Below are 26,818 nucleotides of genomic sequence, written 5' to 3' on the forward strand. Positions count from 1 at the left end.
AAAAAAAAAAAAGAAATATAATTCATAAGACAGTGCCCTCTTTATAAGGGAAGGAGTTAAAGTCAGCTCATATTTGTTTTTTGTCGTTCGTTATTGCTGTGTTTCTCTATATACATTGCGACGGGCGGCCATAGCCATTATCTGGCCAGGACGGCAACCGTATAGAAGGACCAGGGGAGAGAGCATCGGCAAGGCAATACCTTCCCCAGGACGCTAGAGGGTAACTCTCCTGGGTGGCAGTGGTACCATGGATTCCTGCAGGGTATGCAGGAAGTAGGAGTTTGGCATAGCCCTGTTGAGTTCCATGGGGGCCACCAGGGGGAGCTGCAGAGCCCTATAGCGGATTTCACCTGGGAGTGATTCCAGGTAATCTTGATGAGCTACCTGGTACACTCCCAGGACCTATAAAAGTAGCCAGTCACCACCACTTAATGGCCTGAGTCGGGAGGAGGTGGACGAAGCTCGTGAGGAGGAGTCGAGGTGGAAGTACTGGTGAAGAGAAGGGACTATGGTGCTGTATGGACTGTGCTGTACTGTGGGGGAGTGAAGAAGAAACACTTCCACGACTGTAAATAAATCATGTGCTGCCTGTCTGTATTGGGGTACAGCAGCTATATACACTCAGGGTTTCACAACATGTATATAACCATCTTCTATTATCCTTATGTTATGAATGCTATTTGTTAAACAGCTAGACTAAATCATAGGACAGAGATAGTGAAGGTGTATATGTGATCCTGCGTTGACTGAAAATCGCCTTTTCCCCACAGCAGTATGACAAAAGTAAGGGGCACAGATAGGGATCCTTTATAATCATCTCTTTAAATGTTTTATGGATGAATCATTTAGAGTTCTTATAATTAAAAAAAAAACATAAGTTTCCTACAGCACATGGCGCCACATATGAACATAATTAGTAGCGTCTTGCAGTTTGTGAAAATGATAAATTTTTGCTTTGGAGTATTAAAATACTGTAATAGACTTCTAAAATTTGAGGTTTTCTTGTCACTATATTTATGCTAATTCTGACTTACGGCTGACCTTATTTACATGAAAACATCGTAGAGCTGTGACATTTTTTGTAGCCAAATTTAACTTATTGTGCTTAAAAAATAATCTTAACTGTCACTTTTCCTCTTATTCACGACATATTAGCATATCACAGTACCTTCTGAAAATTGCTAATTTAAATTGAAATATTTAATCCTCCCATTTATTTTTAGCATGTTAAGTTCTGTCAGCTAAAGGCTACTTTTGATGAAGTACAACCCAAAAAAGAAAAAGCACTGCACTGAGCATTACAAAACAATGCTGTGTACAGTTATGAACAATGCTGCACATCTTCTCTCTATCACACTAATGACGAGTACATTCAGTAGAAATGTGTCAAGAAACTCTGCAGGACTACTTTATACCAAAAGCAATATGTTTGCATAATACCTCACTGTGACTTGATTTATAGTCATTCTGATGTGTGTTCAGACCAAAGTGTGTGTGTATATTTGTTTATTTATTTATCAACCAATTTATGTATTTATTTATTTAAAGAGCTTCTGTAAAAATCCTAATTTCCATTTGGTGAAAAATAAATAAAGGTCTGTCTATCTATTCTATCTATGCAAACCATTTCAATTTGATTTCTCTGCTCTTTATATTTTGGGTTCCCAGAAGAGTTACCCTAAAAAAGTTACCATTACACATATGTTTGGGGACTTAATTACATAACCATGAATCTCTTGAAATGTTTTTACATTGCAGCAATTAAGTAAAAGACAAGGTCATCTGTCTGTTGTAACATCTTCTACAATTAACATTATTTCTATACATTTTTCATTGTGAATGCTGCTCCAATTTCACCTGTGTATAAAGCAGGGGTAATGATTTTAATAATACAGAAAGTAACTCTTTAATTGGAATATAAAAAAATACACAAAAATCAAATATAGGGTGTTATACAAGAGCCAGTTTTAATAGTTTACAATTATATTTTAAAAAAGCTTGCGTTCAAAAGCTGCAGCTCACCTTCCAGTGTCACACTCACCTTTTCATAATCTGTTTTCCAATAGGGGTGGATCCTGTGAAGCCAAGTTTGCGGATATCTGGATGCTCTGACATGCGCTGGCCTACGAGACCACCTAAACTCAAAAACAAACATGAAACATTAGCACAGTTTTAGGAGGATGACAGAATTCTTGCTTCTTTAGTTATTTACAATAAAGCAAAAAACGTGCAACAGAACTGCACTCGAGTGACTGAAGAACATTAATCAGGAAGCAATATTTACAACTTCATTTTAATGACCAAATACTTCTTTAGGACTTTTTTTTAAAAAAAAAAAAAAAGGAACACATCAAAGACAATGGGAATACATTCCATTTTCCCTCAATGAACAGTTTTTAAAGTAAGCATGCTTTTTAAAACATGATTTTTTCCTGTTATGTAGCACTTTTTAAAGCTGTATTTAATAATGTCTGTAAAGAATCTGTGGGGAAAAAAATGTAAGCATAAACATTAAATGTAGCGCTGCTATTTGCTAACTAACCCTGCCTTGCATCTGGTACTTGCTGGAATAGGCTAAAGCTTCCCCACTATAAGCAGGTATAGAAAATGAATGGATGATCAAACATCTTGCCAAACAATGAACAAAATGTGGGTACATGAACAGCACCACTGCACTAATTTACAAATCATATAGTTTCAATATTTTAAATGCAAAGGTTTGACAAGTAGCTAAATCATACATAAGCATTTGTTCAAGAGAATGAGCAAAATGCTTTGCATTACCAGTACCTAGCTCTGTAGGTACAAGTAAAATTACTGACATTTTACTTTGAAGACTAAGTCAGTTTTAAGAATAAAATTTAACATGTTTAAAAGTACCTCAATTACTAAAAGACAAATGTCATATACAAATACAAACCAGCATTAAAATGTCCCATTGAGCATTTTGACCATTTTAACTGCACCAATTTGGAGATCACACTGTTTTAATATTTTAAAAGCAAAGGTGAGACAAGTATTTGTTATAAACATGAACATGTTATGTCACAGGCTGGTATTTATTGCATTAAGATGGATCCCTCGGCAGTCAATTCTGACCTTATATGTGGATTCAGAGCAAGACATTTTCACTCAGAAACATATCATTTTATATACCATTTCTTACAGTAAATAATAATTAATTTTTTTAAAGAAAATCATAAGGCTGAAGAGCTTCAGGATTCTAATTATAACTTTGTACATCTTGTTTAGTTTTGTGTTCATTTTACATAAATATGTCCGATCTCCCTAAACCAGATGATAACTATGTTCTAACTGAGGTTACGGTAATGATAAGAATTCAGAAAACCCAAAAGCCACTGGGCACCTTTCTTTATGGTACACAAAAAAAATGATGTGATGTTGCTTTATTCATATTAACTTACCTGAGCCTGGCACAATGTTTATGACACCCTTTGGGATTCCGGCCCGTATAGACAATTCAGCAAACTTCAGAGCTGTCAAAGGTGTAACCTAACAGACACAAATCACAGCATATATTTGGTTTACTACTTATCACAGTGAAAACGGATGATGTCCTTAAAACTTAAAAGTGTACTCCAGCACCTTTGAGCACATAAACTTCACAGTATGAGCAAACATTTGCCAGTTTCAGTAGTAAATGCAGAAATAAACAACCGTATTGCTAACCGCCCCAACGATAAATACTAACAATGTGGTTACTATTAACACATACAATTTTTAACCATATTTGTTTTTGGTGTCCAGTAGAAGAAATCCACAAATCAACCCATCAACTGGGGTGCATAGCAAGCTGTCATGGATGGGGTGAACAGAAGCGTCTCATGGATTAACTAAATTTAACTTAGTGGAGTGTAGCTTTTTAGGATACTTGAACAGACCGCATAAAACGCAGTAAAACCTTAATTTGTAGTTCTACTAACACACAGTACTTTTGTGACCTTTAGGATATATTTGTAACACAGAAAATAAACCCTTAATTTCAAACATTTGAACAAATCAACACAGAATGTTTAGCTTTAGGATTTTGTTTTGATTCTCTAACATCATTATTTTAATCACATTACTTGTTTTTTGTGTCTATGTGCACACTAGTAGAGTTTTATATTTGTTTTGCTTTTCTACTTTATGTCAGCCTCATTTATATGCCCTGTGACATGTAAGATCTGCCCATGATTGCCTGTCTAGTTAGCATTTTTTATCTTCATTGCATGAAGGTTAACATTCTTTCCACATGTTTTATAAGACTTAAAGCCAGCCTACTTTTCTCTGCCAATATTCATATCTATATATATATCATTTTTAATGTAGGTAGATCATTTCAACCTGGTCATTTTAAAAGTAGCTTGCAAGCCGAAAAAGTGTGGGCACCCCTGAACTAGATACATGTACTTATGTCAGCATGAACTGCTTATAAATAAGGTTAATCTTTTATTGGTGTCAACATATTGCAGTAGTTTTATTAAAAATAAGTGTCGGTCGTTCTAAAACTATTCACATGTGAGATGTTCGTGCACTGTGTCATCCCTGCGAGTTTGGGATTCCCGGGAATGACATGCAGGATTCCCGAGTTCCCGGGAATGGATTCCCTAGTGTGAACCCTGAAGAGTTTGATGAAAATACAGGAATGTTTGGGAACTTCGCAAAATGCTTTGAAATCAATGTGGAAGAAGGACCTGAACTAGTTTTGAGCTTATAATGGTGACATTTTTTTTAACAGTGCTGTGGGATTGGCTCATTCCATTGTTTGAATTTGCGGCTCCAAGTGCAGGGGGAACATGTTTTTATATTTCCATGAAGTTGCTTTGCACGGTTTTCTTCAATGAAGAAGATAAAAAAAAATCTTGTAAATAGTAATAAATCTTTCATTATTGTTATTACTTCACAAAGTCATCTACATTTTCTGACTGGGGAGGAGGACTCCTTAAATGCTAATTTTGTCTTTAGTTGCAGCACATGGGTAATTATGCATGCAAACTAGCTATTTGGTGTTGTGCGAGAGACTGCGCAATGCACAGGGATCAGTATTATATATCTGGTGGCAATACTCATAATATTCTCATTATGGTCACCAAACTTGCCTTTCAAATGAAAACACTGCTTTTTGTAATGCAAGCAAGGTGTACATCTGCCTGAAGTACCGATTGGGCCATGACATCACACACGTGCAAAGTAGACCATGCAGCAATCTTACATTGCAAATGCGTAAAAGATCTGCCCACTGCTGCTACAGCTCTGTGATGTGATAATGGCATTGCCAAGGATCATGGGGTTCTGGGAAAAAAAAAAAAGTTTGTCTCAGCTGGCCATAAAGCAAATTTCCAAAAAAATATTTGATGAACAAAGTCAGCTGTGAACACAGCACATTCGCTGGGAAAAAACACTTTACAGAATTTTGCTGATCAACAATACTAGTGACCATCTTAAGCACCACTTCAACTACCACTGAAACCATCAAAATATGGAGAAGAGAAAGCAAGCAATATGAGACAAGTGGCCATTAACACCTGAAATATAAACATTTTAACCAAATGTAAAGCTGGCAGTATTTTTTTTATTATGAAGTGTTTGCTTCAACGTAGAGTTATATCTCCTCTTTAATTTAGACCACTCTGCATTAAACATGTGCAGACATTCAGCTACTGTCCTTTGGCTATAGTGAGACTTCTCATCCAATTTATGGCACTACAAGCAGGAGGAGCTCAACTGACTGCCAAGTTAACATTTTTACATTAGCAGGTGAGAGGACTGTGTGAAATGTGCTTCAGGTTTCTTGAATTACTTACAACAAAATGACTGAAGTGGGTAAACACAGACATGAAGAAGAACCATAATGCCATGCAAGAAATGTCTAAATGTATTCATATTCCAAATCTGCCAATTTTCTGGAAGTCTATCAGTGTATACTAGTAAGAAAGCTTTTGTTGGACTGAATACCTGACAATTGAATTATGCGACATGAGTAATTTGAGTTTTTTTTTTCTCCCATAAAAATTTTAATATTGTTTGCTGTTGTTCACTGTTGGTCCCAAATGATGCAGTAAATCTGATGCATTAGTTTTCCATAAAAAACATGAGACTGACAATATTTTTCAACCATAACTGCAAACTACACAGAGTAAGTAACAGATTAAAAAATATATTATTTTTGGGTGAAATGTCTTATTACCAAATGGTATGTTACTGTATACAGCTAAGTGTCATTCACATATTTTGAGCAAAAACCTGATGATTTAGATCTGTTGCTGGTAATATTGGTGCATCACTAGCCACTGAAACATAACAGTGTTGTGAACTGCAATTATTTTCAGTTAAAACTATCAACAAAGGGTGTTCACTCAAAGCAAAGAAGCAACAGGTAAGCAAAGCCACACAGCACTAAGCACACTTAGGCAGAGCAGCACTACAATGCAGTATAACTTTAAAAGAACTAATAAGTAATTGACATTTTTATGTTTCAGACCTATAAATGAAAATGGTCTTGCCAGATTTGCCTATAAAGATAAAGAAATTTGCTGAGTTATCCTAGAGAAAATATATTTTGTATGTTAATTCAGTAATCTGCTGTGTTTATAAATAAAGCTGCCATGCATATATATATATATATATATATATATATATATTGTCACACACGTGCAAATAGAGGGACGTTGCGTGGATCAAGTAAAGGTAATTCCACGCCAGGCCAGGGGAGGGCGGGGTGCATTAAACCTTCTCTTGCTATCTCTACAGACCAGCCGCGGGAAAACCTATCTGAATGAAGAACATCACTTCCGGTTCCGGCGCCCAGAAGAATGTCACTTCCGGTCCTGGCTGATGTCAGAGAAACATCACCTCCGGTCAACCTACATCACTTCTGGTTAACATACATCACTTTCTGTCTGACCACTTAAAACTCCATCTTTTCCAACCTTCATCAGTTCTGTCTTGGACTCCGTACAATCAACTACTACTCGTATGTTGAATGAAAAAACAAACCTTTGCAGCTAGGGATATTATATGGGTGGCTGCCCCAAACCTTTTTACGTGTGTCGAGTCTCTTCCTTTTTACAGTATTTTTTACTACTGCCTCTTATAGCTATAAGCACTGTTATGCGTCCTTCCTTACTTGTTTAATGTAAGCTTGCAGTTGAAGTATTTTTTGTAACAACTTTATCCATTTTTGTTTACTATGGGATTTGGCATATTCAGCATAGCCGCAGACTGGGCATGCTGTATATCGTTACATGTAATTTTACAAAGTAATGACAGAAATGTCAAAAACAGGTTAACATAGCAAAAATATAAATGTGAATATTTTAATTAGCATAAGTACGTACATGTTTACTTTTACATTTATATGCTTAGCAAATGCTTTTATCCAAAACAACTTATAAAAGAGGTCAACTTAACGAGTGTGGAAGTTGACCCGGACACAGACAGGCAGACACGTTCATGTCACCCACAAACACGTTTATTTACAAGTATTTACAACAATTGGTCACTCAGACCCAGTCCAAAATGCACACAAACCCCAAAGTCACAGTCCTGGCCACAATGCCTTTCTTCGGGCCGCCTCCACAGCTCTCCTGAGCTTCGTCCTTCCTCCTCCCGACTCCAGCCTTGAATGAAGGGAGACGGCCCCTTTTATACAGGACCCGGATGAGCCCCAGGTGTTCCCGGCATTCCTCCTCTAGCCACGCCCCAGCGTGGCGGAAGTGCCGGCTGTCCTCCCGGCAGCTCTCCGGGCTCCGTCCTAATTCTTCCCCAACACTTCCTGGTGTGGCAGAAGTGCTGGGGTAACAGGTCCCCAAGGCATTGGGGCGCCTCCTGGCAGTGACCACGAGCCCCTACAGGGTGGAGCTTTCATGCTCTGTACCCGTGGCCCCCAAAGCAACCAGGAAGGCGACCCCCACATGATCCAGGTTGGGCGCAGACCCACATCCGGTCCCTCATGGCGTCCCGGCCGGGTCATGGCCCCTGGCATCCCTGACACGAGTAACATTAGTCTGGGGACAAGTTTTTAATAAGACATCATAAAATTGACAATCACAAGTGTAGAGCTCAAAACAAAATACAAGTGAGCTACAAGTCTTAGATTTACAAAACCTAACAGCCAGTATCAATTAGGCAGAATTTCACCACACAATAGAGCCTTCAAATGTTTCTTGAACACGTTGAGAGACTCAGAGTTTTGAATGAAGGTAGGCAGTTTGTTTCACCAGCCAGGAGCTATATGTGGAAAAAAAAAAGATTCTGGACTGAGATTTGATACCACAACAGAACTGGCATCACCAGATGCTGTTATCATCAGGTCTGAGTGGTCAAGAAGGAGCATAGGACCTCACATGTATGTCAATTTAAATAGGTGCAGACCCACTGAGCACTCTGTAGGCAAGCTTTAACGTTTTGAACTTAATACGTACTGCTACAGGAAGGGAGAGTAGTGATCTGAAAAGAGGAGTGACGTGTCTTCCTCGACTGATTGAACACTAGATGTGCTGCTGCATTTTGTATCATCTGTGACAAATGCCAGAAGAAAAATGTAGTTGTCTATCCATGACAAAACCACAGCCTGGACCAGTTGTGTTGCATATTCTAGTTTATATTGTGTAGTCTCTCTGGAGTGAATAACATGTATAGCTGTTTATGAACAAAGCACTGATAAAAGAAACCATAGGACGGAATGATAGAACCTAGTAAAGAGGTGTACAGGAAGAAGAGGAGTGGGCCCAACACCAATCTTTGGGGAACCCCTGTGCTCACCAGGTGCACCCTTGAAATCTCTCCATGCCAGGACACAGGGTAGGATCTGCCATAGAGGTAGGACTCAAACCACCGCTGGGCAGTCCAAGTGATGCCAATGTAAGAGAGGGTGGTAAGGAGGGATGGTTGACCATGTCAAAGGCAGAGGAGTGATTTAACAGGATGAGCACAGAATGTCTGATATATGTTTGTAATGTAATGTAATATCAATTTTGGCTAGAATACACCAGTGCTTGGCCTAAGCATGCAAACTGAATACCAATACTTGTGTAGTACATATCAGTAAATTGCTGGCAGGATAACAAAACACATTTTGTTATTTATGGATTTCTTAACTTACACCAATGAATTAGCAAATAAAAAAAAATCTTACATTCACCTACCTGAGCAGGTTTCAGTACAAGTGTATTGCCAGCTGCTAAGCAGGCAGCACTTTTCCAAGCTAGCATCATCAGGGGATAATTCCAAGGAATTACAATGGCACAAACACTAGAAAACAAACAAACAAAAAAATTCTATGTAGAGACTCATGCTATATAAACATAACTATAAACAACTAATATAATCAAGTATTATAACCCAAGACAGCAGCCCAAATTTTATGACTTGGTACTAAATACAACTTTGAGTTTATTGTTTAACAGAATGACACTTGAGCTAAATGAATATATGTATGCCATAATAATGTACAGTTTTGTTCACCATAAAAGCACAATTTTACAATTTATGTCAGAAAAGATACACCAAAATGTCTGCTTATGCCCAACTTTACTAAAGCAAATCTTTGTGCATTCTAAAAGGGCATGCAACTGTAACTTTACATTATTGCAACAGCCTGGTTAGTAGTTTTATTTACACAATAGTGCAATTCTCTGAAATTAATATTTCATTACTCATTGTTCAAAAGTTAGGAATAATTACATTCGACTTGTTTTATTTATCCTTTGAATCTTAATATGGGAGCTCATGCTTTATCAAAGGCCTCAAAGCTATGGAATGATCTGTCTGCTTGCATAAGAGATCGTCCTTTGGTCTCCAGGCTGTACTGCAGACTCTACTGCGCCTCATCCTGATTAGAGCATCTGATTATCTCTTCATATTGCAACCCATGTTTTTTTATTTAAAAAATAAAAAAAATGCAAGTGTGGCACTGATCATGGCCACTATTGATGCTTCTCTTTTTATGTTCTCAGTATCCTGTGGCACTTGCTGCTGTTGCCCCATTGTAAAGCTACTACTCCAGTTGACATAGCGTGATAGCAGAATTACATATACACACACACACACACATACACACATACACACACAGTGGTACCTCGGTATACGTCCGCTTTGTAATAAGTCCAACTTGATATACATCCTGTTTGGACGCGAAAAACTTTGCTTAGTATACAACCTTTGTTTGGAATACGACTCGCGTGCTACCCTTGTTTACCTCTCTCGAGACAAAGCCATGACTTCCCACGAGCGTCAGTGCGCCAGTTGCTAGCATTCAGTGAACAACCCACACTATAACTCTGTGAATTTTCACGTGTGTGGTATAGCGGGTCCACAGCTCCTGTCAAAGGCCAGTTTTAAAATAAATAATCACCGTGTTCGCGGCTTGGTGAGGGGGCGTGGTGGCTCTGCAAGTGGATAGTATTGGGCTGAAGCAGTTCTCACCGCGACTTGCAATGTGGGCGTTTCCCACCTAGGTGCACAGGTGACAGACCATCCGCTTCCTTAATTGTTCCTGGGGCTACGGATTTCAGCTGCCATGCCCTCTTGATAAACAGAAGCGCGAGTCGGCTAGAAGGGGAGGAAAAAGAAAGAAAGAAAACGGATGGACGGACGGGAGGTTGCAGGAGAAAGGAGGAAGCAGGGGAGAGAGAGAGAGAGAGAGAGAGAGAGCGCGAGCGCAGAGGCAGGCTTGCGATGCAGCTGAACAGGGAGCCTGGGTGTTGGGCCGACACCCGGGGAATAGTAGTAGTGGTCACTCCTGCTGAGTGATCATGGAGCGGGATTGACTGGAATGAGGTCACTGTGGATTCCAAGTCGCTGTCAGGAGGAGCCTACTGGAGCCAGGGATCGGAGAGGTGAACCAAACAGCTGAAGTAGGCAGAGTGAAGTCAGCTGCAAGTTGGGCGACTCCCCTGTTGAGAAGCCCAGAGGGAGGAAGCAGGAGGGCCACCAGGTAAAAAGGCACCGTGCTTCTTGTTGTGTGTTTTTTTTTTTTTTTAAAGAATGCATCATGCTGTATTTTAACCTCGTTTTTAAGAAGACTTTTTTTCTATTGTTTTTAACCTCCACGTTTCACTTCTGATTTTATTGATTTATTTATTGGAACTTTGGACACAGCACTTTAATTTGAACACCTTGTTTTGTTGATTGTTTTAATAAAAGCACTTTGCACTTTTTCACCATCCTGTGCTTTGTTGTGCCTCACTGCTAAACTCGGTGTAGGGTTCAAGGGCTCCCAGACAGAAGATGGGAGCATACAGCAAACCCGCATCATCACAACGTGATTTTGTGTTTTTTCACATAAATTTGAATTGATTGTTAAAAAGTATGAAGGTGGCATGCGTATCCGGGAAATGGCTGCTGCATACTATATGCCGAGAACGACGGTATTTACAATTGTGAAAGACGTTATTAAAAAGTAAAGTTAGGTTAAATTTTCATTTATTTCATCTAATTGCTTTTGTATTTATGTATTTTAGTATTAAGCAGTGTTTAAATTTTATACAACCCCATCAATGTATAATATGCCAATAACAATAGGATTTTTTTTCATGGGAACGGATTAATCATTTTTCCATTATTTCTTATGGGAAAAATTTGTTTGGTATATGTCCTGTTTGTGTAAGTCCAAGGACCTGGAACGGATTAAGGACGTATACTGAGGTACCCATATATATATATATATATTTATATATATATATATATTTTTTTTATTGTCTCCAGATTTAGACAAAATAATCATATATTGGTTAGTGCTTATGTTCAATTCTAAATATTTGAAGAGTTGTAAATCAATCAAAAAATTTTAAAATAAACAAAATATTTCACATTTTATTAAGTTTGACAAGTCTGTTCACATTGATGTTTAGTTAACAATAAATTTATTATGGGACAACTAAGCCATTAGTTAAACAAACAAGCTTGATTGACTGAATGATTCCCTCTCGTATGTCAAATTTATGTTCTACATTCTAAGACAAGGTTTCGCCAACTGTGGCCTGCAAATCTTTTGTTATTGACCTGTGCTTGTGTCATTTCTTCCTTGAATGAGAAAGAGAAATGGGACTCATTTAAGTCAGTGAGTTTATAAGCAAGAACAGTTCATGGGGATGAAATGGCAGACAATTTCTTGCAGCAGTTTAAAAGCAAAGCACAGAGATTCATTAATTATTTTATTTATTTAGAGTATTGATGTATTGGAAACTGCACAATTGCTGGTGTTTTTACAGGTATAGATGAATCGTTCAGTATCACTGAGGAGCTAGGTACCTTTCATAGTCTAAAAGGCAATGTAACTGGAGAAGAATTGTTCCTATATGTGTGTTAAACAATTGAGCACTATGAAATGGGAAAACCTAAAATGCATTACAAACGATGGCACGAAGAACATGGCAAGAAAGAAAACTGGCTTAATGGGAAGAATAAATATTTATATCACATCAATGGGCATTTGGAAACCAGTTGGTATGCATTGCATTATCCATCAGCAAGGGCTCTGTAGAAAGGCTCTTGGTCTTGAAGACACACTGACAGTTGTCACATCTACTGTAAATTTCATTTGCTCATGGGCACTAAATCAATGACAATTACAAGGTTTTACGGATAAAACCAACACACAGTACAGTGACATACCATACCATACTGAAATGAGGTAGTCGAGCAGAGGCAGAGTGCTGAGATTATTAGAACAGTGCTCGTAAATCAGAAAAAAGAAAGCCTGTCAAAAAAATATCTGATTCTATATGACTTTGGAAGTTGGTGTTTTTCACTGATCTCGCCTAGCATGTCAATTAGTTAAATTCCAGACTGCAGGGAGAGGGAAAACTCAGAAGGTGATTTGTACAGCAATATCAAGGCATTTGAGATGTGTCTGTAGTTTTTCAAAGAATAGATAACTGGGAAAAACTGGATTTTTCTACAGTTTGTGCAGAATATCAAAAAAGCAGATTAGATTAATGTTTCCCAAAACATCTCGAATTTTTGTAGTGGCATCCGCATGCTATTCTGCAGATTGCTGGGTCCAAATTAACCCCATACATTGGCCACTTAGCTGCTGGGAAGCAAGCACACACATCTCACTAACGATGTTGTGATAGATCAAATTGACCATCCCTCAAAGGCAAATTGAGTTTTATTACTGGCACTTGGAAGAAAAGCTTTGCTGACCCCATATAACCCCTGTTCTAAGACACATATAGTGATCCCTCACTATATCGCGCTTCGACTTTCGCAGCTTCACTCCATCGCGGATTTCAAATGTAAGCATATCTAAATATATATCACGGATTTTTCGCTGGTTCGTGGATTTCTGCGGACAATGTGTCTTTTAATTTATGGTACATGCTTCCTCAGTTTGTTTGCCCAGTTGATTTCATACAAGGGACGGTATTGACAGATGGCTGAGAAGCTACCTAATCAGAGCACGTATGACATATTAAAATAAAACAATGATATACGATATGCTTCCCGCGTGGTGCTTCGCACACTTCAAAGCTCTAACAGCCCGTATTGATTTTTGATTGTTTGCTCTTCTCTGTCTCTCTCACTCTCTCTGACATTCTCTGCTCCTGACGGAGGGGGTGTGAGCAGAGGGGCTGTTTGCTTAGAAGATACCGACGCTCCTGTAAAAAATGCTGAAAGACTACTTTCACATTGATCCCTTCATTGCGGCCGCTTTATCGCGGGTGCTTCGTATACTTAAAAGCCCAACAGCCCTATTGATTTTTGATTGTTTACATTTCTCTCTCTCTCTGGCATTCTCCGCTCCTGACGGCACTCCTTTGAAAAGGAAGATATGTTTGCATTCTTTTAATTGTGAGAAAGAACAGTCATCTCTGTCTTGTCATGGAGCACAGTTTAAACTTTTGACTAAAGGGTGTTATTTCATGTCTAGAGGGCTCTAAAAATGTTAAAAAACGTATTTAGAAGGTCGTAAACAGGTTTTCTATGCTCTAACTGTGAAAATATTAGATTTATAAATAAAGAATACTACTTCGTTTATCTGTCTGGAGCGGATTAACCGCTATAAACGAGGGTTTACTGTATAACTGTGTGGAGAATATTTATAAACAGTGTGGGAGAGTTTCTAAGGGCTTAAAATATATAAAAATAACCATACAAACATATGGTTTCTACTTCGCAGATTTTCACCTATCGCGGGGGATTCTGGAATGCAACCCCTGCAATCAAGGAGGGATTACTGCATTTTATATTTTCTTTGTTATTAAAAAATAATAAAAAAAAAAACACAAAAAAGTGAATGAACTTTAGTAGAAAATAGAAGAATATTTCTTACCCTAAAGGTTCCTTCTTAGTGAATGTAAGATTATGATTAGGACGAGCCTGGTTAATTGGTATGGTTGTGCCCTAAAGAGAACAAAATATGTTAATATAGATTCATGTCATTAATGCTTCTTATTGTATAACACCAGAATACACAAAAAGAGTAACAGCCGGCATATCTACTAAAGTGGATAAGCCAGCCAGAAAATGAATTCATGATTGAATGGACAGATGGCTGGCTTATCTGTTGAAATTTAAGAACTCGTCTTGTTCAACACATATTTGATATGCTTAGACTAAAGATATCCTGATCATTTCCCATTTTACCAATTGCCTTACTAGCAAATAATAAAGGAGAGTGAGCCGTACTTCCTGTCATAAGCATCTTAGAGTAGTGAAACCTCTGGAGACTTCTTCTCCAAGTATGAACCTGCACCCAAAGAAAAGATATTCACTGATGGGCCCTGTTACACATTCCACGTTATTAGTAGGCTCATATTCTGATCTGCATTCAAAACAGCAGGTAATGGCTCATGCTTCTCAAGAAAATAAAGAAACAAGGATGTTCACTCACTGTAAAGAGAACCTCTGTGAACTGAGTACAGTGCAGCAACCTGGGATTTTTGATAACCACATGTAAAGGGCTCAAGTGGGCTGTCAGAAGTGAAGCTTAAAATGGTGGTAATATATGAAATAATATTGTATTATAAAAAATATTGTAGCATCAAGAAGATTGAAGCACTTATTAATTGTGTGGGGCTAAGTACCTGCAGGTTTATGGCAGGGAGAAAGAGCCAGTCATCTAATTAACAGCATATGGAGTGAAAGCATTTCCAGAAGATGACTGCAAGGAGCTAGCCTGTTTAAGGAGGCCCTCCTGGTGGACTGAATAGATTAGCTAATGGAGTGCATGAGGCATAGCAGATGACAAGGCAGGAGTCACGAGTCCTGCGGGGTCGTGTACAGGAAAAGGTATTGCAAAGAGTTTACCACAAGTTAGCAGGTCCGCAACAATAGTGGTCTGCCATAGTGTGCCTGAAAAGGGGACAACACAAGGTGAGGTACAACTTTTCCTTGTGTTTAGTTATATCTCTTCTGGTGTAAATAAATAGTATAATAAAAACACCAGGCTGTCTAACGGCACAGACCTGCATATCCTGCATGTGTGTGAGTTCCTGCCTGCCCATCTCATACGTCACTGTGGTCGGTACAATGTAATTGGGTTAATGGGAGTCGGACAGTTTTATTGACTCTGAATATTCGTAAGCAGGATCTTTGTTATTTAAAAAAAATGCCTCCAAATCCTGCCAAACTTTGAGATCACCTAGTTTGCCCAAATAGCAGAGCTGGCCTTGGGTAAACATACACTTTCGGTACTTTTGTCTGATCACAGTAGCTTTTTGTGGGAGGAGTTTTGATATTTATGCTACACTTACTTGTAAAGCTAGCACACATACTGAATTATAAGGAAGCTTATTCCTGCCACTCAGAAAATAACTGCAATAATTATTTAGTCATTTTGCAGTTATTGCCTGCTGCCGACAGTATCATCATGCCCATGCATGCTTCAGTAGTCGAGTGACAGAGAGCACACATATAGTGTGCAATCAAGTGACAAGAACTGAACAGATGCCTTGGACATACTTTTAGTTTATATCAGGTTAAAGTTTAAGTTTAGAACATATGTTTTAGCATAAGCAGAGTGGAAGTGCAGAGCTGTCATTCCTGCTTCAGAGTACCAAGGTTTGCATAGACTTTGCATGTTCTCCCCGTATGTTTATGGACTAAATGGTCAGTGCGTTTAACTGTGTAAGTTTGTTAGTAATACTTATCAGTTACCAAAAACGTCCAATCCGTTGTTTGCTATGAAGTAAATTACGCCCACCCCATTTTTTCCTGGGTTTACAGCTTTTTATGAATGGAAGAGTAACAATACTGTGCTTTTAAATCAAAGGCAGAACTCTTGGCCGATGAAAGTGCAGTATTATGGGAACTTCTTTCTTTTTTTTGATGTGAGTGACTTTTTCCAGAAGTATGTATTCAATAATATTTGACCAAAAAAGTACGGTTGCACATTTTACGATAAATCTATTCAGGACTTAGGGAACTTGTTCTATTATTATGATGATGCCTTTTTCCAAGGTGACTTGCAACATTTGAGGTTGGTTACATTTCTTTTATTAATCCAGTTGGAGCAGACAGGTGAAGTGACTTTCTCATGTCCACATAGTGTCAGTAGAGAGAATTTAGCTTTGAACATACAACTGGATAAATGAATAAATGTAACACGAGTAACATGATTTTTTTTTTTTTTAATGAACATTTTTCACATCGTTTGCTGTTGTACAGCACAGGTCACCATTGGGTTCTACGATGTCATAAGCTTTTTCTTTCTGTTCTTCATGAAAATCTGAGATTTAATTTTTTCTACATGGGGCAAGTAACATGTAAAACATGCATTGTGAGAGGGGTGTTCTTTGAACCTTTAAATCATATATGAACAAAAATACTAAAAAATGAAAGCTGACATGCTACACCTTGGATAACTTTTATATTACTTGCCACTACATTAACACTGTAACTTTGACGTTACTGCCCAAATATTTATCCATTGCACTGCATCATACGGGAGTAGCGGCACCGATCCATTTGTCAAAGATGATCACTACACTAATTAATTGATTCACAATATAATTAAGCAATGCATATTGAATTTGTTCAAACCTGGATTTTGTCACACCATCCAGCAAAATAACGGAAAGTCTGGACAGACATTCCCACATGTGTCTTAAGGGCAAGTGTGTACACTGCACCTGAGTCAATTGACTCAATAGTAGCCAGCTCCTCTTGGTGTTCCTCCATCAGGTCTGCAAGCCTGCAAGACATTTTAAGTATAAGAAAATAATAAATAATCAAAACTCACAACACCTGCAAACTTCATTGTTTTCTGGCTTTAATATACTGGCTGTATTTATTCATTCTATAATTTATATTTAGTCCATTGATTAAAACAGTAGTTTAAAATCCATTATTCTAGGTCTACTAGTTGCCCTCTAAATTCCCTTCCTTCACCTTACAAGATTCTGAACACCTTTAGGGGACAGAAACATTTTTATATCATTCATCATCACTTTAATTAATACCTTCCTCCTCTTTTAAGTATTCATAGAATATAAGAAGACACCATGGAAGTACAAATACACAACAAATGATGTTTTTTTTTTTTTTTTTAACAGATTAACATATTGGTGAGGGTTAGGTAAAGGAACACAAAAACCATCACAAAACAAAAGACAACACAAAGCAAATCCTGCTCCTTCCTAGAGCAGTATAGAAGCCAGTTTTGTAAATGGGGTGGCTCACCCCTTCCTGCTTCTCTAGCATTCCAATAAGTATGTTTTTCTTTACATCACATGAATCATTCTAACCAACTAATAAGTATCTTTTCTTCCTTCTACTAAAGACAGTGGGCCTATAAAGGGCTATAGTCCTTTAGTCAAAGAGCCCTTTGGCAACCACCGTGTGCACTGAGCCTGGGCTGCTTTGTGTAAAAAGTACAATATTGTCTATCCTTTCTCTCCAGGCATTGTAAGTAGCTGCCAGGCAGAATGAAGGTAAACAACCAGCTTCGTGCCAGTCCTAAGCTTTAAAAAAAGAAAGCACCATCTATTTCTCACTTCATGGAAACATGTGCTCCTCTCTATTGGTAAGGAGGTATTCCTTCTTTCTTTCTGCTAGCCCTCCGGGGACTTTTTCTCACCTTCACCAGTTGCTGGATCACAGGCCCAAGTCTACTGATTTGGCCTTCCATGGCCAATGACACATCTTTAGGACTGCAGTCGCCATTAATGCTAAATTAGTGAACTGGGCATCGCACTACCAGAATCACTACTCACAACTTAAAACTGTCTGTATATGATAATCAATGTCTCCAGCAAATTTTTCCCCACTAGAAACCTTTACTTAAGTACAACATAGCAAGCAGACACATGTGGAATTAGAGCAAGAAAATACATTAACCCAGATGTGTTAACATGCCCTACAAAATACACATAAACATACAATGAACACATGATAAACACACGTGTATTTACACATGGCTTTGCATACATACACAGGTGTGAACTAAGCCTTCTTAAGAATGCACAGCTGAGCATAGCATTCAATGATTGTCTCCTTAATATGATGGATATACAAAGGTAGGTCAGTAAATACCGGGTAATCATAATGATTATAATATTCAGCTGCCCAACGTCAGTGATTCTTAACCTATTTCCCCAAAGCAAACTACTTTGGTTGAGTGTGCAAATAATGCAAAACCCATTTTTGGCACAAAAAGTATATATTTATCTTGTTCATTTTTATTTAAATACATTTAACTTCAGTGGCACATAAAGTTTCAAAGATAGTTTACATTAATATAATGAAAATGGTGTTTGGTTTGTTCGTATTTAGGCCAGGTAACTGTCCCAGATGAAATTTTATGTTTAAAGTGAGTGACAGTTTAATTTCTTGAACACACCATGCTTTATATTAGACAACAAAGGAGACCACCTGATGATTTCATGATCAAGTAAATGTTTCATCATCATTCTAATGTGGCCACTTAACATTTTCAAAACCTTTCAATCTAATGCACGGTCACAGTTGGGCCATGGTCTACAGTGGTAGAACTGGAAGCTATGAAAGAAACTATGGGAGTGACGCCATAGGGCCCATTCATGCCTACACCCACCAAGTTTAAAAATCGTGTGGTGTCGTGGTTAAGGCTTTGGACTTCAAACCATGAGGCTGTGGATTCAAATCCCGTTACAGATACTGTGTGGCCATGAGTAAGTCACTTGACCTGCCTGTGCTCCAATTGGTAAACCAAAAGAAACATAACCAATTGTATTATAAAACATTGTAAGTCCCCTTAGATAAAGGCGGCAGCCAAATAAGTAAAAGAAAATGAAATGAATGGGAAAAAAAAAAAATCAGTAATTAACCTAACATAAATATGTTTTTGATATGGGGGATGGTTTGGACACCGGTGGCAAAACTTCTGATAAGGGAGAGAGAACACACAACCTCTCCATAGTACACAATTTGAACACAGGACAGTGCATTCATGATGAACAACCACTATGCTACCCTTAGTATGGTTACTGTTCTTAAAATAATTTCCTGAAAATTCCTTCAGAGTCATTCATCCTAAATGAATGGAAAGATCACTATCCCTATCAAAGCATTATCTTAACACCACCATGCGGTGCAAAATTAAGTGTACTAGTTATAATAGCATATTATTCATTCAGAAATTAGTACATCCTTTATGTTATGTCTAATTAACCATCTCCATCGTGTTATTGTAAGACTAAGGTGGCACAACCCACTTTTGTTTGGCCTGGCAAAAAAAAAAAAATAACTTGATTTCATCTGGAAGTCTGCAAAATGCAATTTCTGCACCACACCTTGAACCAAGGTTGGTTGTCAGCTGAATCAAAACTCCCAACTCCCACACACACAAACTTTCAGAAAGTTCCGAAATCTTTAAGAAAGTAAAAGATGAATTTCACTGTGGATGGCTTTTACATTTGTCCTTTTCATATCAACAAACTATATAGTGTATAACAACTGACAACTAGTTGGCTCTTCCCATCTAAAATGAGACTTATTAATCGAGATAAGTTGACATCTTGCTAGCATCTATCAGACTGTCAGACCCTTAGTCAGAAGTATCCTTATACTAGTCATCAATGAGTGAAAACTCTTCTTCAAAAATCTTGATGAACAAATACAGCAAATGTACCAACTTTTACTCAAAAGTTTGGACTTATGTGCAGCCTGGAAGTTAACCCACAGTATGCTTAATATTTCATGCTTACAAAAGGTTTTATCATTTCTTCATCAAAACAATTCTAGCAACAACACAAACTGACATTGCAAGATGCAACAAGAATGTGAAAGACCTGGGTTACATAACAAATAACAGGTTCTTCTTCCAGGTTACTAGTAAAATATCTGTGTGGGACATGAAAAAAGGCTCCCCCCCAATCACTGGGGAAACAAGAACTAGACAAAGACTATCATTAGTTTTATATATATATATACACTGCTCAAAAGAATTAAAGGAACACTTTTAATCAGAGTATAGCATACAGTCATTGAAACTTATGGGATATTAATCTGGTCAGTTAAGTAGCAGAGGGGATTGTTAATCAGTTTCAGCTGCTGTGGTGTTAATGAAATTAACAACAGATGCACTAGAGGGGCAACAATGAGATGACCCCCAAAACAGGAATGGTTTAACAGGTGGAGGCCACTGACATTTTTCCCTCCTCATCTTTTCTGACTGTTTCTTCACTAGTTTTGCATTTGGCTACAGTCAGTGTCACTACTGGTAGCATGAGGCGATACCTGGACCCTACAGAGGTTGCACAGGTAGTCCAACTTCTCCAGGATGGCACATCAATACGTGTCATTGCCAGAAGGTTTGCTGTGTCTCCCTGCACAGTCTCAAGGGCATGGAGGAGATTCTAGGAGACAAGCAGTTACTCTAGGAGAGCTGGAGAGGGCCATAAAAGGTCCATAACCCATCAGCAGGACCAGTATCTGCTCCTTTGGGCAAGGAGGAACAGGATAAGCACTGCCAGAGCCCTACAAAATGACCTCCAGCAGGCCACTGGTGTGAATGTCTCTGACCAAACAACCAGAAACAGACTTCATGAGGGTTGCCTGAGGGCCCAAATGTCTACTACGCCCTGTGCTCACTGCCCAGCACCGGGGAGCTCAATTGGCATTTGCCATAGAACACCAGAATTGGCAGGTCCACCACTGGTACCTTGTGCTTTTTACAGATGAGAGCAGGTTCACCCTGAGCACGTGACAGAAGTGAAAGGGTCTGGAGAAGCCATGGAGAACATTATGCTGCCTGTAACATCATTCAGTATGAGCAGTTTGGTGGTGGATTAATGATTGTCTGGGGAGGCATATCCATGGAGGGTCACACAGACCGCTACAGGCTTGTCAAAGGCACCTTGGCTGCCATTAGGTATCAGGATGAAATCCTTGGACCCATTGTCAGACCCTATGCTGGTACAGTGGCTCCTGGTGCACGAAAATTCCTGGCCTCATGTGGTGAGAGTATGCAGGCAATTCCTGGAGGATGAAGGAATTGATACCATTGACTGGCCACCACACTTTCCTGACCTAAATCTAATAGAACACCTCTGGGACATTATGTTTTGGTCCATCCAATGCCACCAGGTTGCACCTCAGACTGTCCAGGAGCTCAGTGATGCCCTGGTCCAGATCTGGGAGGAGATCCCCCACAACACCATCTGTCATCTCATTAGAAGCATGCACCGATGTTGTCAGGCATGTATACAAGAACACAGGGGCCATACAAAGTGCTGCGTACAATTTTGAGTTGCTGCAATTAAATTTTGGCAAAATGGACTAGCCTGCCACATAATTTTTTCACTCTGATTTTTGGGGCGTCTTTGAATTCAGGGCTCTGTAGGTTGATCATTTTCATTTCCATCAAACAATGTGGCATCCTTTCGTTCCTAACACATTACCCAGTCTATATCAGTATAGATATCCAGGAGGATTTCTTTTTCCCATTGAGATCTGATGTGTTTGCAAAGTGTTCCTTTAATTTTTTTGAGCAGTTTATTATATATATATATATATATATGTGTATAATTTGTTAATCCTCAAGGGAAAATTGTCTTTTCGCATGACCTTTGGAGATCATAAAGTAGGGTTTATACATATTGGTCTTAAAAACAAAATTTAAGCTACTTCTGGTAATTGAAAATGGTTAACATATATAACATAACATTTTTAAACACACTTATTACAGTTTAATGTTACACATGAGAGTAAATCTTTCACTATTACCTTTTTTTCTTTTGCCAAAAAGGATACAAGTGACTATATTTAATGATTAGAAATCTATCTTTCTATACAGAAAACAAGGACCTTGTGAGAATGCTTGATGCAGAAGGCAATACCAATCCCACAGACTACCATTTACAAAAAGAACACCATTCCATACTGTATTGCAATCTATTGCAAGCACTGAAGAAAGCTCCTGTTATTTCATGAACATGAATAAAAGCTACATGTTCACACATTTTACAGGCTAACACATCAAAAATCCTGTAACAGCACTAAGTAGTGAAATATGAACAATAGTTCAAAATGTTTTTTATTCTTTGAATTTAGGGGTAATGATACTTGTAAGACTGCACTTTCTTCAATCCATAACTCTAGTACATATACTGTACATGCACACATTTTCAAACAAACTTTATACAAATTTAGGGTTGCAGTGGTATTAAGTATAGCCTCCAAAGTAATCTTTATAAAATGTCACTGTTATTTTATTAATTTTAAATCACTCTATAATGGTTACACTAAATGACTGTATCGAGTTTATAAATGTTACCATTAAATATAGCAAACTGCCAAAGAAAGCTCAATATGTAGAAAAAATACAACAACAAAATGCACAAGGATTTGTGCTTGATTGCAAAAATAATAAAATACAAATGTTTCTGCCTGAATTAACAAGTAAATGTATAAAAAGTCTTACTTATATAAAAGTCTTCCTCTGTCTCTAGCATTCATACTGCCCCATGGTCCAGTTTCAAATGCATCCTTGGCTGCTGCAACTGCTTTGTCAACATCTGCAACTGAGGCATAAGATACTTTGCAAATGACCTGTAAAAAAATATAATAATAATAATTCTAATAAGATTTTTATCCTCACAACAAAAACTAAAAGTGAAGGAATAGGTTGCTATTATTTTTACTGATATTTTAAGAAAAAGGAATGAGAATATTAACGTATCTTGCATGTAACAACAATTATTTAGAATAACATCATCAGTAGATGCTTAAAAAAATAAAAAAAACTTACTAACAGTAAGTTCATAAATCTAATCCCTAGTTACATAAAGTACACATTGAATCGTGTACTTGTACATTCATGGACAGAAAAGATTACGGCTTTCTAAAAAGGCACCCCTTACTAATATGATTAAAACATCCGTCAAAACATTTTCCAAGTCTGTGTCTTATAATGCTGGGGATTCACACCTAGCCAGAAAGGACTGGATGGCAACCAGTGATAAATTGGCTGACAGTCCATCATGGGCTTATGTCAGCATTTTAGTGAAAAAGGCTTCATCATTCAGAAAAAGAATGAATGATACAGGCCTAATATTCACAAATAAAAAATTAGGGATACTTTTACATATTACATGCACATTATTAAGTTAGATTTTCATATGTAAAGTTGGAATATATGCTACATAGCTTTTTCAATAAGGTAACCCCAGTACAAATCCAGCATTGTCCATATATATATATATATATATATACTGTAAATCATACAGTGGTGTACTCCTTTGCTCTTTATTCACAAGGGCAGAATCTTTAATAGAGGGTAAAATAATTCAGATTATTACCGACTTCATTAACTAATAAAATGGCCAAATCTTTATATTTAATAGCAGTAACGGCATACTGCAAGATAACGTGCAGTGAATACACTTGACGTGAGCATTCCTAGTTTTCATACTCTTTCTGTCTCTGTTTAGCATTCGTTTGCTCAGAGGTTGATGTGCTTGCTGCTTCCTGAGCAGCTCTTCTTTTCTCCACCCTAGCAGCCCGCTGCTTCTCTTCTTTCGTCAGCATCTTTTCACGTTAAAACCGATTCAGTTAGTTTTTGTGTTGCAATTACTTAGTATGTTTTCTTTAATTTTTCACTTATTTTCAATCTGCCTCAAGAATGATTAGCGAAGCTGGTAGGGAATGAGAACGGCAACCATACACATGCGCCGCACGGCCGCCCTGCTGCGCGCTGCAGAGTTGATTCTACAATAAAATAAAATAACATAAAAATAAAAAGAGTAATAAAAATCATCACCCTGAAAGCGGATAGTAGACGTCACAAAGTATATGTGTACCAAGTTTCAAGTTAATAGGTGAAACGGTTTGCGAGCTACAGGTGATTTAAAATCCAGGACAGACAAACGAACAGCCACAGTAGAGTATTATATAAGAAGATTATGCGTTTGTCACAAGCTCAGAAATCTAGAATTTATAAATACACCTTTGTCCCATCTCTCTGATCTCTGTCTTTTTTTCTCTCTGTTCTGCCCCCTCCACCAAACAAGTCTATATAACATAGCAGGCAGTACTTTTCTTGTGTCAGGTTTCAATGGGATTATTGGTAGGGTGCAATACATTCCGAGGACTAATACATTTTGGTCTACCAGTTCACTTTCTTCAAGAGCTATTTTACCTAAGGCTACCACTGCACAACCATTCATGGAGGACTGTGCATGTGAATACCATATCCACTAGTATTTACTAACCTATTTTCATTTCATTACCTTCTTAGTTTGCAGTGTATCACATTCAGCATCAGACAAGTAAACTTCATTCTTGCCACAGCTCATAGCAAACAAGTTAAAAAGCCCCAGGACAGTCTGACGTGAACAGTGGTCCAAGTACTTTCATGCAACACAGGCACAGTTACTGGAAGAGCTGTGAGTATGAAACTTGGACTGCCTAGGGAGAGACTGGTTAGGATCAGCTGACTTTCACCTGGAACCGTCCTAAAGAGCTGTGGGCTTCCTTACCGTTGCTTCCTCCAAATTTTTGTCACATTTGAGTTTTTGTTCCCATCTGGCCTTAAGTGTATTAAGCATTTGAATGTTACTGACAACCGTTTTATTAATGTGTTTTGTAAGCTGCCGCATTTCCTTGAATATGGAAAAAAGTATGTATTATGAACAAGATAATCTATACAAAATAAAATGAAAATTATATGCATTTTTTCTGTATTAAAAAGCTTGGTGGCACTGTTTTAATAAGAGCTAATTAGCCATTCCAGTTCAAACAACATAACATCATCAATGGTTTGTCAAGAGTTTGTTTCATCATGACTATTAGTAAGTCACAAGGTCAGGCTTTAACAAAAACATCTCACCGTTCATTCACCCTTTTCTCCAATAGTCAGACTTATATGGCATGATGGAGAGTGATAAGAAACCACAACTAAAAATGTATCTTATCAGTAAGACCTGCACTATATGCACTACTCAGCACACTCCATATGTGCCATAGTTCACCCAGTTTTAAATTATATATTTAACAGATATTATATATTCATTTCTAGAGTATATCTCAGAACTCTGTGGGTCATGCTTCTGTGCTCCAGTGCAAAATGATCAATACTGTAACATATCTTTAAAAAATTTGATCAATTCCATTTTTTAAAACAGTATAGACAAAAGCCAGAAACTCATACAAAACAAACATATTTTGGCTACTACATAATACTCTTTAAATCATTTTATAACTTTGGCAGTAAAGCATTTTTTCTGAATAGTGATGTTTGCCTTAGTGTATACCTACTTATACAGAAAATTACTTACAGATCCATCTGTGGGGTTTACAGTGTCATATTTCTTTCCATTCTCAGAATCCACAAATCTTCCATTGATAAAGCACTGATAAGGCATCTTCACAGTCAAATTATTTACATTTTTTGTCACCTAAAGAATAAGTTGTGACCAAAATAATTAACTTTTTTTAAAGTTTACTTTCAAGTTAGCCAAGTTAGCACATTTATTCATTATATTTGTATTAGTACTGATAAAAGCAACTTGACATTGGAAACTAAAAGTGTAACACTAAAAATCCAATATAATACGTGTACACTGCTAGCTTTACACAATAAAAGTCAAATTTCTCCACCTATAGTAAATATATTGAAATTCTACTAAAATAAAATAACTTAATAGTAAAGGCATAGAAATATCTTACTACAAACATATTAAGTGAAGCATAATTAGAATGATATTTGTGTGCTAAAGACACAGCTTAGCCACCAATATCATTTCTGGCCTAGACACCGTATAGTTCTACCTACATGATCAATTATGATTTCTTCCTCCTTGTCTTCTCCCCGAAGCTTCCGTACCACCATCTGAATAAACTCCTCATATGTAGTAGCCATATAGACATCTTCATTCTGGAGCTGCAATCCATTACATTTCTCCTTAATCTCCTCAACTAATCTATAAGGGAAAAGGTGAAGGACATTTCACTATCACATATTTCAGTCACTTTAGAAGCATAATCTGTAAATGCATCTTTTCTACAATTTTCTACATATATTTTCAAATTTTTATTTTAAGGATGAATCAACAAGGTTCCACTTAATAACTGTGGTATCTAATGCAGTTGTGAACAGGTTAATGTGTAGAGGCTTCATAAATAATTTATATTGTTACCATCTTTAATAACATTTGAAAACATATGCTTACAGCATAGTTTTGTTTCCATCTGAAGTACAGTAACATTGCTCCAAAACAGTTACAATTGTGGTTATAAAAATACTGCACTGTATATGTTGAATGTTGTAAAAACAGCCAGAGAGGTTTTGAATATGATGCTTAATTGACAGAAAAAAATGAGATGAGTTCTGACAAGATAATGTCTTATGAGAATTTCCAAAGCAAATTAAATGGAAAGATACCAACCA

General features: G+C 37.6%; 1 protein-coding gene across 1 annotated transcript in view; it reads right to left on the reverse strand.

Annotated features, from left to right (window-relative positions):
* aldh1l2 (aldehyde dehydrogenase 1 family, member L2) overlaps positions 1-26,818 on the reverse strand; it is a 90,928-nt gene that overhangs the window by 22,773 nt on the left and 41,337 nt on the right. The window contains exons 10-17 of the mRNA XM_039761824.1: positions 26,204-26,351; positions 25,707-25,826; positions 22,853-22,980; positions 16,993-17,143; positions 14,282-14,352; positions 9,150-9,255; positions 3,426-3,513; positions 2,042-2,135 (exon numbers count right to left, since the gene is read on the reverse strand). Coding sequence (XP_039617758.1) covers positions 2,042-2,135; positions 3,426-3,513; positions 9,150-9,255; positions 14,282-14,352; positions 16,993-17,143; positions 22,853-22,980; positions 25,707-25,826; positions 26,204-26,351 — 906 coding nt within the window. The remainder of the gene's footprint in view (positions 1-2,041; positions 2,136-3,425; positions 3,514-9,149; positions 9,256-14,281; positions 14,353-16,992; positions 17,144-22,852; positions 22,981-25,706; positions 25,827-26,203; positions 26,352-26,818) is intronic.

Source organism: Polypterus senegalus, chromosome 8 (genome assembly GCF_016835505.1).
Source record: "Polypterus senegalus isolate Bchr_013 chromosome 8, ASM1683550v1, whole genome shotgun sequence".
NCBI lineage: Eukaryota > Metazoa > Chordata > Cladistia > Polypteriformes > Polypteridae > Polypterus > Polypterus senegalus.